At 37.8% G+C, this 13,596-nt stretch overlaps 1 protein-coding gene across 3 annotated transcripts; it reads left to right on the plus strand.

Annotated features, from left to right (window-relative positions):
- The first annotated feature begins 3,337 nt into the window (after positions 1–3,337).
- Positions 3,338–12,395, plus strand: LOC113693702 (ubiquitin carboxyl-terminal hydrolase 8-like). 3 transcript variants are annotated; one of them, XR_011815763.1, is made up of 13 exons: positions 3,338–3,849; positions 3,946–4,221; positions 4,636–4,807; positions 5,826–5,885; positions 5,993–6,082; positions 6,675–7,019; positions 7,161–7,301; positions 7,477–7,647; positions 7,894–8,151; positions 8,596–8,744; positions 9,388–9,445; positions 9,522–9,909; positions 10,114–10,155. XR_011815763.1 is itself a non-coding variant. In XM_072052435.1 (13 exons), the coding sequence occupies exons 1-13, from the start codon at positions 3,545–3,547 to the stop codon at positions 11,963–11,965; spliced, it is 2,802 nt and encodes a 933-aa protein (XP_071908536.1). In that variant the 5' UTR covers positions 3,339–3,544; the 3' UTR covers positions 11,966–12,395. The 3 variants fall into 3 exon arrangements, 2 of the variants coding, with proteins under 2 accessions (XP_071908536.1, XP_071908535.1); XM_072052435.1 differs by adding an exon at positions 11,927–12,395 and having other exon boundaries at positions 3,339–3,849; positions 9,388–9,909; positions 10,114–10,387; XM_072052434.1 differs by adding an exon at positions 11,952–12,395 and having other exon boundaries at positions 3,341–3,849; positions 9,388–9,909; positions 10,114–10,387.
- The last annotated feature ends 1,201 nt before the right edge of the window (positions 12,396–13,596 follow it).

Genomic DNA, 13,596 nt, shown 5'->3' on the forward strand with positions numbered 1-13,596 from the left:
TGATCCCTCCTCGGCTATATCCTCAAGTTTGATCACTCGACGTCTGACATATACAGGCATAGCTGATTAATGCCAGGCGGGGTTGACATGACCGCTGCTGTCGACCTATCTCTGACACCGCCGCCCTAAACTAACGCCCCACAGGTGACAGGGAGCGGGTTCCATCATGCCTCCTTTGGGTCTCTTGACTATAAATATTCTCCTCCTTTTTTTTGTGAAGGGGGGGGGGGATAGACTCCAACTCAGTTTAGTGTGGCTCTTGCTCATAACTCGAGTCCAATTAGTCTTGCTTTTACTCGTAATTTCTTACATAATTGACTTTAGCATCAGAGCTAGATCGAGGGATAAGACCCCGCTCATGCTTCTATCTTGACAGGTGTGCTTGTACTGTCGACTTGGTTCGTCCATCCAGAAATCACCTCGTCATAGGTCAAGGGAGTTTTAAAACTCTTTTGGTTACATAGTTTATGCTTTACCTGCATACTAAGAATATTGCCGCATTTCAAATTGGATTTCCTGATATAATTGTTTCGGAGATAAAGAGCACTGCGCAAGGCAGGCTAAATACAGTTACATGTAGGATCACAATAGTGATATCAAATAGTCATAAATTACAACTCAAAAAAAAAAAAGTTATAAATACGGGGGTTATCTGCTTTATCATTTGAATGGTAAGAGTAGTAGAATAAATTCACTGCAGGGTTCAAGAATAATTGCTTATTTCCAACAAAAGCAGTTATTGTACAGACCGTGGCAATTTCATCCACGTTCTACACATCTAGCACATGGTCATAACCAGAAGAAACATGAGCATAAATTATCAAAACCATGGATTAATTGGTGACAAGCATCAAAACAAGCTAAAAATAAAGATGGAAAGTCCAAGGTTAACATCAACAACAAAGTGCTGAACTGGGAGTCGAACGAGCTATGGGCTTGCGCTAGAGCCCGACGTCTCTGTGTTACAAGGGCAAAGAGTTTCTTGCAATTCGGCGGCAGCTAGCTGTAGTTTTTGGAAAAGGGAAGAGAAGATTCTGCGTTTGATAGTACCTCGCACCGGGGTGACGAATGGCCGTGCATGGACAAAGTACGTAATTTTCATAGAAGAAGCTGAAGAGGAGGAAAATGCTGTAGTACTACAAGTAGTGCTTTGAGAATAAATGGATGTCATGTTTTCTGTTGGATGCTTACCTTCTTATTTTCCATGTGTAATACTAAAACCCAAGAAAAAAAAAAAGGAGGGAGGCAGGTGGAAGCCTGGGGCTCACAACTGATGATACCTGCGATCTTTTTGATCGAGGAAGTTGTGTATGTATAGAGAATGGTGTTGTCTAGTTGGGATTCAAGCATCCCTCCCCCATTTCAACGATATATATATATAGAGAGAGAAAGGGGGAAGAGATCTTAATTATAAGCAAATGAATTATTGGTCAGGTATTCGTTATCCCTTTGAAAAGTTTGTTGGTGAAGGGCTGCTGTGGCGATGGAGCCAGACAGAGACAGGGATGGTTGAGAGAGTTATGCATGCTTTGGCCGAAAAAGGATGCTTCCTACCACATGCAGGAATTCACTTCATTATGTTGTGGATTGACCTCTTTTGGCTATTACTATAACTCTTTTGCACTTGCATTACCATACTATGTTGGACGGATTGGGCCGTAATTAATCCGACCGCCTGGATGAAGATTCCTTTATTATCCCTCCATTCTTCCTGTGGGGAATATGACACGGCCCCCCGGTTGGGGGGTGGGGTGGGGTGGGGTGGGGTACGACTTACAAATGTGCAGCTCTACAACATAGTGCCAGTAATTTTTGGAATGTTTGTAGCCCTTAATTCGTGAATTCTTGACATTCTGGAACCAAATTGAATCATTAATAGTAGATTATTGTATGGTACTGCATGATCAGTTTTGTTTGAACAGTGCTTTTATCTCAAATAATATTTCGCTTGCATCATAAACATATTTTTTCAATCCATTTTTTTTTATATTTCCAATCATCTTTTTATCTCACATACATCATATCACAAAAAAATGTTACAGTAATTATTCCAAATAATACGCTATCCAGAAAGTCCCCTCATTTCTTTGGCATCCAAAATAAGCTGAGTCATTCAATATTAATTGTTTTCCCAAATACAAGCTCCTTGAATCCTCTACCACGGGTTGTGTTAAAAGTGTTGTGGTTGATTTGACGGGTTGAAGTTCATGTCAGTGGCCTTCTAATTATTTATTACAGTAAATAATGCTGAAAGATTGTCCAATTCTCACGTTTCTAAAGAAAGAAAGAAGGAAAGAACAATATACTGTAGTGTATTTCCATCAGAAAAAAGGTGAAGTTAAAGAAACAGAAACAAGCACTCTTGAAATAATTTACGCAAGTTTTCTTAATCCGATTCCAGAGCCCTTTTTTTTCCGAACAAAACTTTTCAACCCCAGTGCCGGTTTGCTCATTTTCGCTTTTGCCAAGTAACCGTGCAGTCCCTAATAAATTGATTTTATCCTAATGAGACTTGAAATTAGGACAGGCTAAGGCAGTCAAGATGTGGGTTGCTTTTTGTAATTAAGAAGATCAGACTCGTTTTAGTTTTTGGGTCGTTCCTGGTCAAAATCGCTAGAAAATTTTATGTACCGGGCTACGACATACCCTTGTTGGAATTCTAATTCTAATTGACCAGACAAAATTTGTGAAAATTTTCCATAATAACATCAGTAATGAAAACGGAACCTGTTTTCGACCTTCTTGTTCCTAGTTAGTAAGTAATCTTGGGACGAGGGCTGTTAGGGATGTAATTGAATCGATTTACTCTTGAGCAGCTCGCGAATAGTTCGATCAAAATTTTGACTTATACTCAATTCGATAATTATTCAAGTCGAGTTTGAGTATTATTTTTTTAAATTCGATGGCTTGTCGAGTCTTATTGAATACAAAGTAATTAATTGAAAATTATATATTTAGTTATTGTAATTTTATTCTTTTAGACTTAAAAATTGTATAAATTATCAAAATTATTCTTTTAGTCGAATCAAGTGCTCACTGTGATTATACTCGCAAGAAAATCAAGTATAATTAAATCAATTTTGAATTTTCGAATCATTCTTTGAATTCGAGTAAGAAGTCTACTAGTCGCTCGAGCTCGAATACCTGTCATCATCGCAAATTTTTGTCGCCACCTGTCATCCGCAGCCCATCCCAGTCGAACCGCATCGGACAACACCAGTAGTGGGTCTCGCGTCTGGCCTTTACAGAAATAGCTCGTAGAAAATGGAGTGGCAAAAAAGAATTTCTGTTTCTCTTTATTATTTTTAAAAAAGAACAATTAAGGAAAATCATCATCGTCAATCAATCAATCAACCAAACCTTCCTTCTGGAAAATACCGCCCCGCATTCCCTTTCTTCTCTGCTGCTGCTGCTACTACTAAACTACTTTAGTAGTAGTGGGAGAAGTAAAATTGCTTTGCTTCATCTCTCTCTCTCTCTCTCTCTCTCTCTCTAGAAGTGTTTGCGTGCCTACGTAGGAAAGAGGGAGAGAGTTGTTTGTATTATGAGCCGTAGCCTTGGAAGCTTGAAACGACTGCGTATTCCACCCCAACTCGAAGCTTTTAACTTCTCTCTCTACCACCGCTCCACTTCCTTCTTCTCCCTCCTCTCGTCTCTCTCCCCATTCCGCCTTCTCAAACGCCTCTTCTTCAAAACCCTCCGCTACTTCCCCGTCTCTTTCCACCGCATGGATTCCTCCTTTTTATTCTCCCTCTCTTCCCCCTCCCCTTCTTTCGCCGACGACGTTTTGTCTTCCGATTACTCCTCTCCTTCCTCCTCCCCTGAACCCCTCTTCTTAGTTCCCCTCAGGTACTTTTTTCTTCACTTCGCTCCCGCCGCCGCCTCCTCCTTTTCTTACTTTTTTTTCTTTTACTATTTGACTCTTTTTTTTTTTTTTTTATGTAGGTGGTGGACTGACGCGAATGCGGCGTTGTATGGCGGCGGTGGCGGCTGTGGGGAGAATAAGGGAATTTTGTATAATGTGATGTCGCGTTTGAGTAATAAGGAGCTTGAGATGGATGATTTCTTGTCGGAGGTGGAGTCCGAGATTGTCCTTGACATGACGAGAGTTGGGGACACCGGCACCGCCCAAGGAGAGGGCGTTTCTGGCAGCTGCAGCGGCACCAGTGATCTTAGTCTTGCTTTGATTTCTGAATGGATGTTCTTGAGAGCTTTTAGATGGTGAAATACTTATTTAATTTCACTCTCTTTATGTCTTTTGCATGCTTTTGCAGTTACTTTTCTTCTGTATTTTGCCACTCCCGAATTAATCATGGATGAATTTACTGAGTTGCCATAACTAATTATCATTAGTAACCGACAAAGGCTTCTTTAAAGCCATCAGAAATCCGTGTAGTAATAAATGTCCCTGTAAAAATCTTGACGGTTCTTTAATCGTTCGTGAGTAGAATATTAGTATGTGAGCGGCATAAACCTCACCTTTAGAAAGTGAGTAAATAAATTGACTTCCGATTTCTTGATATATCTGTAATCTGACGATGCCCGTTTTCAAAAAGTTGTGTGTTTGGACTAGTGTCATGAGGAAATTCATGTACCGTACCATTGACGTTTTATCTGTTTCATTCTTCCTTGTAGGCATAATGATACTAAGGATGTGGGAGCTTTTTTAGCGGCAGCAGATATTATACAGGACTTGTTCTCTTTACAAATCCGACTTTCCTTTTCGTGCAAAACAGATTCACTCATAATAAGGATAAACCGAAAGGTTTCAAGACAATCCTCCTTTTCCTTGGCATCTCTCTACCCTGTTAAGTTGTGATTGTTGCCCTCTTGTTAGTGGTTCATTGCCAACTAGTGATTGAACTTCAATTCTGGTCAAGCATAAAAGAAATTTGATTAAAGTTCTTGAGAGCTGAGTTACTGATCTACTTGCGCAGAAAGAGACGGAGAGAAGTACGAGCCCGGTTCATGTATTGTGCTTTATGAATATGTAAAATGGCTTAGGATCTAGAGAATGGGTATAGCGTTGATTTGTCTCATTAATTCTAATTGCCACAATATTAAAGTATTAACAACCATAACTACATAGAATTCAATTATTTCATATTCTAAGAGCAAAATGAGGGTTAGGGTTTCTCTCACTTTTGGCATAGCGAGCTGCACTGGAGGCTCGCACGATTTGCTCTTAGCTCAGTTATACATTGTGGCCCAGATAATTGCATCATTCTGCCTATTTGTGACAGCTCTATCTGTGATGGCTCTCAGCTGCATAAATCATTAATAATTGTCTGGGAAAATCATATTGTTTCTACATTGTGTTTCTATCTGCAATTTGAATTTTTTAGTGTTTCAACAGTAAGATAGTGTTCCATGGAGCTTAAGCTTTCAAATTCTGGGATTTCTAAATGGTAAAGATATAGCACTGTTCTTTAATCAGAATTTATGTTCAGCCAACCAACGAATTAAATGGTTTGCTACTTAGTTTACGTGATAGTAAGTGTGAAAGTCTATCATGTAGGAAGTTGTCTTCCTCTGTTAATTACCATAAATTTATTACCTTTCTGCCACTTGGTTAAGAACTTTCTTAGTTTGCTTTGTAAAAGTTTATGAATAATATGTTCATATGTGCAAAAAGAGCATGAAGGGACTGAACGAAAGCTTGATTTTCAGTTGTAAGGGGATAGTTTCATGCTTTAGAAGAGTGACGTGATTAGTATGATTTGTCTCATGCTTTTGGATCTCTTCTATATGCAGATAGTACAAACTGATTTGTCTTGGTGGTTTCTTGCTTTCTTTATCTGACAAGTTTTCCATACATTTTCAAGGACAATGAGCTTAGAGATTTTGATCGAGCTTGCAGTATTTTTTGTGTTGATTCCGGCATGGTAAGTTGAGTAATGTTTTAGTAGCCCACATCGTGCTCCATCTCCTTTTTGTATAAGAAAGAAAGGAAGAACTGGAGACAAATTGATCTCTTTCATCTGTTGTGCAGTTGGAAATTTGGGACTTTTCCGGACAGACAAACCAGTTTTTCATGGATGACAGGAAGCTACTCAGTGATTTTGATCAGCCTCGTGAGGAGGTAAGTAGATACTTACTTCTCTTCTTTATTTGTAATCATTGTAAGCCTTATATGGCCTACATCCTAGTTGACTAAATGTGAAAATGTTGATCTACATGATCCTAATTCTTAGAGACATGAGTACGTACAATCAAGTTGACTCTGTTCTTAAAATTGCCATTGAATGCATAGAATATGAAACAGCAAAATGCAGATATGCTTGTGTCACTGTGAATTTCATTTTTCTTTTTGGGTTGTTCTGTGGATTGGAGTTTTGATTAGGTACACTTCTAGTTTCCAGAAGAAATAAAGCCCGTACGATTACTGATTTGGTATTGGTTTTCTTCAATGTTTGCGTATAGGCTTCTTAGTGATTATATCGGACAGCGTTGGAATGGATAGTCTACCATTAACATTTTGAATTACTTTTCACATGAGACATTTAGCTGTTAAGAGGAGCATTTTATTTACTTGATCATAATAATTCAAAACATTATATTAGTTGTGATTATTTGTTTTATGGAGTTGATGGCTTATTTAACATGTTATACTTCGCATAGATTTGACTTTTAACTGTATATTCCTTTTCATTCTTTGGAATTGCTTATTACAGATGATTTTGGAGTTGCAAGTTTATGGGGTTGCTGAGGCTAGAGACAATAAAAGAGAGAAAATGATTACTGACCAATGCAAGATTGAAGCTCCTCCTATCAGTGGTACAATGACGATGAATGGGAGTATGGATGATGAGCTATTCTCCAGATTCAAGCAGTCGCCTCCCCTTGATGGTAGCTATAGTAATGCTTGTGCTTTGGGCTTGACTGGATTATATAATCTGGGGAACACTTGTTTTATGAACAGTGCCCTCCAGTGTCTTGTGCATACAAGGGAGCTGGTTGATTATTTCCTTGGAGACTTCCGAAAAGATCTTAATTTCGAAAATCCTTTAGGCATGAATGTAAGTATTAATGATGTTTTACATTTTCTTTTTGGTTTTCTTGTACCTTTTTTAATCTCCAGTAAAGTTGTTTAAACTCGCTTTCTCTCATAAATGTGTCCATATTGATAAAGTTTTTACTAATTTGGACCACTTCATCAGGGTAAGCTAGCATTAACTTTTGGAGAATTGTTGAGGAAGCTATGGGCTCCAGGAGCAACACCAGTGGCTCCAAGGATATTTAAGTCTGTGATTGCTGGTTTTGCTCCTCAGTTCGGCGGATATAGTCAGCATGATGCTCAAGTCAGTGAAGAATGTGTATTGTTTTTAAGGTTTTCTTTTTCCATGCAATTTTCTATTCCACAGTAACATTCATAAAAGGGAGTTCTGTAGTTTTGTGGATGTCATAGATGCCATTTTGTACAGTATTAAAAATCAATCATGGAAAATGTTGCATTATTTGTCTACTGCCATGTAGGAGTTTCTTGCTTTTTTGTTGGATGGGCTTCATGAAGATCTCGATCGTGTAAAGCATAAGCCTTATGTTGAAGTGAAGGATGTAGATGGACACTTAGATGAAGAAGTTGCAGATGAACATTGGCGGAATCATCTTGCTCGCAATGACTCTATCATTGTTGATCTGTGCCAAGTGAGCATTCCTCATCTGTTACCAATGTCTTTGATGACCCATGCCGTTATCTTTGCAAGTTTTAACTTTTAAGTGCATCCAACTTTACAAACATTCTTGTTTTACGATGAATTTTAATGGGCTCACATTTTTGTGATAATGTAGATGAAAGACAGTCTTTTAGGAAGATTTACCTCATCAAAGGAGTGGCACTATAATTTGCTAATTCGCTTATGTGAGTAATTAATTTTGTTTATTGTGTTGTAGGGTCAGTACCGGTCAACATTGGTTTGCCCTGTTTGCAAGAAGTTATCCATTACATTTGATCCATTTATGTACCTGTCATTACCACTTCCTTCTACAACAATGAGAAAAATGACTTTGACTATTTTCAGCACCGATGGTATCACTTTGCCTTTGCCAGTCACAGTTGCTGTGCCCAGAGATGGGACTTTGAGTGATCTGGTTGAGGCCTTGAGTGTGGCTTGCTGTTTACGAGATGATGAGACGCTGTTAATTGCTGAGGTAACTTTTTCAAAGTATAGTTGATTAATTGGTGCTTTTCTATCTATCATGTATTCCGGCTGAGTTGGCAACCCAAGCTTTCTTTACCAGTTCGATTCTACTATTTATGATTTTACTCTGCAAATATCTTGTGTAATCCATGGCATAAAGCTGGATAAAACCATTAACAAGCCACGGGCAATGGTAGTTATATTGTCTGACCTTATTGTTCTTTTCAACTTTGTAAATCAAGCTGAATATTACACAATTAGGCTGTTCCTTTTGCTCCATTATGATAGTTCACTTGACCTTAAGCATCTAATTCGAAGAACCTCAAATGTCTTTCATTCAAATTATTCATGGTGAAACTAACATGTCTAGGATATTGTTGCCCCGCCCATCATGTTGCTTGTATGATTTTGTGAAATGGAGAATTTACACCTTGACATGTGGGGTCATCTGCAGGTATTTGATGGTAGCGTTCTTGGTTATCTAGAGGAGCCATCTGGTAAAATAGACCTGATTAGAGATCAGGCTCATCTTGTCGCTTATAGAATGCTGAAAGAAAGTCAAAGATCTCCTTTGTTCGTGTTCCGACATCTACGTGAAGAAAAGTAAGTGTTGGCAGCTTTCATCCAATCTCTGTTACTGTTGCTGGAATCAGCTCTAGCTTCCAAGGTTGCTGTCTTTTGAAAATTCTATGTTTCTGAGAAGGTTTTTCCACGATGTGATAGCTGTCAGTTTTTCTTTTAAGTCTGTGGCCAAATTCTTGTTTGTCTGATCTCTCTCTCTCTCTTCCTGGCAAGCACTTATCACACGGCATATGGTATTGTACTATCTTTGTGAGTTAAGCAGCCAGTACTTATAATAGTAACATCCATTGTCAAATTTACTTGTTGCTTCCTCAACAATTCTTCACAAGTGTTAGGTGGCTGAATTCATTTGTTTTGTCCCCTTGAAAGTAGAGCATTTATTTTTCAAAATCAAAGACAGTCCGAACTTTTATGTGTCTTGTTGGATGATTTATTCTTTCATGCACTTTGTAGGTTCCAAAAGGTTAAGGATTTAATTTATATGACGAGATCTAATGAGCTTGAGTTTTGAGTTTTGAGTTTGGTGATAATTTCAGGAAAGCATATTTGGCACTGATTTGTTAGCTTTCCACCTTTACTTAAGACTTATCATGGCGGTGGGGATGGGGGATGGACGTATAAACTTCTGGACTAATCTGTATCTTCTATAACATGTTTGATTCAGGTCAGAATTTACTGGATACATATATTGCAAGAAATTTGGTGTGCCTCTCCTGTCAAGGGTATCTAATTTTTCTGAAGGTTCTGAGATACGCAAAGAATTCCTAAAGCTGCTTAACCCATTTGTAATGCCTGCAGAAGAATTGTCAAATGACTATGATTGTAAAGGGATTGACACTAATGGAGATGGTAAGATAGAGTCAATTCTGGATGAAGATGCAGACATAGAGCCTGAATCTGAGATTGACAGCTGTGACTTTCAGTTTTATCTGAATGAATCTTGTTGGAAAGAGTATAAGATAGAAATGAATAACCCGAGGCCAATATCAGTGTCTTCTGGCATTGTGAATGTGTTTGTTTCCTGGCCCAAAAAAATGCTGGAAGTGTATGACACTTCCCTTATGAGTGTTTTACCAGAAGTCCATAAATCTACACTCTTCTCAAGAAAGTATCAGGAATCTGTTTCCCTATATAAATGCCTTGACGCCTTCTTGAAGGAGGAACCACTTGGACCAGAAGACATGTGGTGCGTGTCTTGAGTTTCTTTTGCTTTATGTATTCAACTTGCAAATGTGATGCTATTGTTAGCATTTTTGCTTGTAGACTTTTTTGATAGCTTATACAAAGTAAAACTGTATTAGCTTTACTTTCTCATGAGCAATGTTTCCCATTCCCTGCAGAAATTGCTTTTTTTGGTCTCACTGCCTTGTGGTATTGTCAACTTATTTAGGTACTGTCCCAGTTGCAAAACTCACAGGCAAGCCAGCAAAAAGTTAGATCTGTGGCGATTGCCAGAGATACTGGTTATTCATTTAAAGAGGTTCTCATACAACCGATATTTCAGAAACAAGCTAGAAACATTTGTTGACTTTCCTATAAATGATTTTGATCTATCAAATTACATGGCTCACAAAAATATCCATATGTCGCACCATTACATGCTTTATGCTGTAAGTAATCACCAAGGTGGCATGGGGAGTGGTCATTATACTGCATTCATTCAAGTAAGTTCTTTTTGGCTTTCTTTAATTATGTTCTTTTTTTGTAGATAAGCTGTGGGGTGATTGATCTCACCTTGAGACTTCTGAAAGACGTTACAAAAACCACCTTTGAATTAAGGATGCTGTAAAATTTTCAAGTTACCTTCTTCAAGGAAATAGATGAGGGAGATCATTGGAATTTAATCTTAGAATTAACTTGACAAAGGTTTCTGATGTACAAGGAATTTAGAAATGGAGATTAGTATTGTTTGGGAAACAAGAACGTCTCTGGTCTTTATTTTTAATTGGACATTTTCCCTAGGATTTAGAGGTCTTGTGTTCAAATCCCTCCTTCCCGTCCCCACTTCTTAAATCCCACCCCTCTCTGCTTGTTTTGTGGGTTGGGGGGGGGGAGAGTCTCTGGTCTTTATGACATAGAGATGTCTGCATGACTAACCTAAATGATGTGTTTTCTCTCTCTTTTATTTGTATCCCACTAGCAAAGGGACTTGATGAAAAGATATCAAGTTGGATGTCTTTTTTATTAGTTAGAACTGAAGATGCAGTTCGTGTCCATTCTATGTGGTTTTCATAACCTTTTATACATAATTACTGGATACCAAGTGTTGCACAGAAGCTGTGGGATTTTTTTTTTTTTTTTCGGTTGAAGACATTCTGTTGATGTAAAATCCAGTGTCTCATCTTTCTTTTCTATGCTGAATGAGTTATTTGAACTGGATACGTCTTCATCAACCTCCCCTCTTCTGTCTTACTGACTGTGAATATTTTGACCTCCCCTTGAGTTTATTTGTCTTTTATTTGGAAGGACTAGATCCTTTTCTCTTAATAATAATAGCATGCATTTACTCTTTGAGAAGAACGAGAGTTTAGTTTGGATTAAAGGCTCTGTTAAAAGTTGATCTTTACTTTCTAATTTGGTACATCATAGCAAGAACATTAAATGCTTGTTTAATAACACTCCTAATATAAAAGCCATCATAAGATTGTATAGTTATTACTTTTGATATTGAAGTTATGCATAGAAATAATGCTTCTTCCCTGGTTCAGAGGTTAGCCTTCTTGGGGGTCCATATCAGGAAACCTATAGAGAGAGGTGTTTTATTCACATCAACAGATAGAATAGATTGACTTGTGGGTGGAACAATAATGGATTTGTTGAAAACTTCAGTAAACGGCAGATGTTATCGTCAGTAAATAGTTGAGAACTTTGATAAAGAACTGTTACTTGATTTTTCTGTCCTTTTGCTGACAATTGCATTCTTTCATCTATGTTCAGTTCTTATTTGATGCTTTCTCTGCTTAAATATTTCTTTTTCATTTTTTATTCAGTCGTTGTGTCTTCATATTTTGGAGTTGGAATCCTTTGGCTTCTAGGAGGCATAGTTTAGTTTTATGCGCATTTTCCTATAGTTGAACTCATTTGATCATTAAAACATGTTCACCTTCTCTAACTTGAATTTCTGCTTAAAAAAAAAAAAAACTTTTATATCCCAAGTGGTCAAACCTTCGTCGAAAGAATATCCAAAATACTTATTATCCCAGTTGGAATTTTTGTTGCTTGATGCAGCATGGGCAAAATAGGTGGTACGAATTTGATGACAGCAATGTTTTCCATATTAGCGAGGAGCAGACAAAGACATCATCTGCTTATGTTCTCTTCTACAGGAGAATTTGAGATACTGTACATAATAATGTCCATTAATTATATGGTTGGAATACTGGATAGTGAGACATATTCAAGCATCTTACCTCAGGTTTGGTGCCAGCCTCTAGGTTTCCAAGTTCATTTGGGGCAAATTGGAGGAGCTCAGCAATGTAACCATTGTACATATGCCAACAAAATTTTTACTTGTTTAAGAGGTGATTCCTCCGGAAATATGTCTGTACATCATTCTAACCTGTTTCTGGTGGGAAGATCGTCAGGGAGCGACGTAGTGTTAACATTCCTGTCGAAATTGATTATACTTTTGAATCCTTGTCTTTATGGAGCTCAGTATTCCTCTTTTGTTTTCGTGCTTGCCTGTTTACTGAAACATTTATGGCGTAATTATTTTTTATCAGTGGGATGCCTTGTTACATAGGTGGTACCTTCTACTCGCAATCTTTCCCACCCCCCAAACCAACGCAACCCAACCCAACCCAACCCTCCCGTGTTGTAATTATCTATTCTACAACATCCTATATGTGCTGTCATCCTTGGTTGTTTATGTAATTGCTTGCTGTTTTGCTCATCGGTTTTACTTTTTGGAGCCGCAGCTGCAGTTTAACAATAATGCAAACTTGCACATACAATTCGATGTGTTGGGAGTTTATGCTCTTACCTCTATTGCATGGAATTTGTTTACTTAGTGCTCTGTGGTACAAAATGTATGCCTCCTGCTCCTCCTGTTTTTTGGGTGGTTCTATTGTCCTATTCCCAGCTTGGAAGTTGAAAGCTAGCTCTCTGGAGTTCTAGCCCTGTTAATTGTGACTTCACCAACGTAGGGAATAAATGGGCTTGTACTCAATGGGTTATGCCTTTTTTAGCGTATTATTGGAATCTTTTACATAATTATGGGGTCCGTTTGGATTAGCTGTTTTTTGGGTTGTTTTTCAAAAACAATTCTGTAGCATTTCGTTTTTGAAATACAAGTCCGTTTGGATTAGTTGTTTTTTGGGTTATTTTTCAAAAACTAAGGTTTTGTTATTTAAAGAAAATTAAATTTTTGTTTTTAATCCTTTATCTCCCTCCACCTTCTCTTTCCACGCTTTTCCTGCCCCAAATTGTTATGCTCAAGAAGAATTCTATGAACTTCGCTATGATTACTAAGCTAATCTAATGGTGTTTTTTTTTTTTTTTTTTAAGTTAAAAATTAATTTCGAAAGCAACCACATGCATGTATTTGAAATCCAATGGTGTTCAGACATACCCTTTCTCAGCACTTTGACGAATTGGCCATCATAACCTGTACAATAGTCCCCCTAGGACCAGATTTATTCTTATCCAAGTGAATCTAGTCTTTATTTGCTGAGATACACAGTTGATCGGCGGCAGTAAATGTATGCAACCGTCATGATTACTCACGACGCTTCGGCTTTCATGATGAGACGTATTATATCAGTCAGTTGTTTCGCGTATCCATTTCTCCATAAATAGGGGAAATCTTTGTCATTTTTTCACATTTACTTTCTTTCGCTTTCAAAATTTTTTCACCTTTCTGTTATCAGTTAGG

The sequence above is a fragment of the Coffea arabica genome, chromosome 6c (assembly GCF_036785885.1).
Source record: "Coffea arabica cultivar ET-39 chromosome 6c, Coffea Arabica ET-39 HiFi, whole genome shotgun sequence".
In the NCBI taxonomy this organism is placed as follows: Eukaryota; Viridiplantae; Streptophyta; class Magnoliopsida; order Gentianales; family Rubiaceae; genus Coffea; species Coffea arabica.

Bases quoted from the DNA above. Each gene is read 5' to 3' on its own strand.
- LOC113693702 (XM_072052434.1), top strand. From the start codon at position 3,545: ATGAGCCGTAGCCTTGGAAGCTTGAAACGACTGCGTATTCCACCCCAA. The intron at 4,808-5,825 runs GTTAAGTTGTGA...TACATTTTCAAG, and splicing joins CCTTGGCATCTCTCTACCCT to GACAATGAGCTTAGAGATTT. The intron at 9,910-10,113 runs GTGCGTGTCTTG...CAACTTATTTAG, and splicing joins CTTGGACCAGAAGACATGTG to GTACTGTCCCAGTTGCAAAA.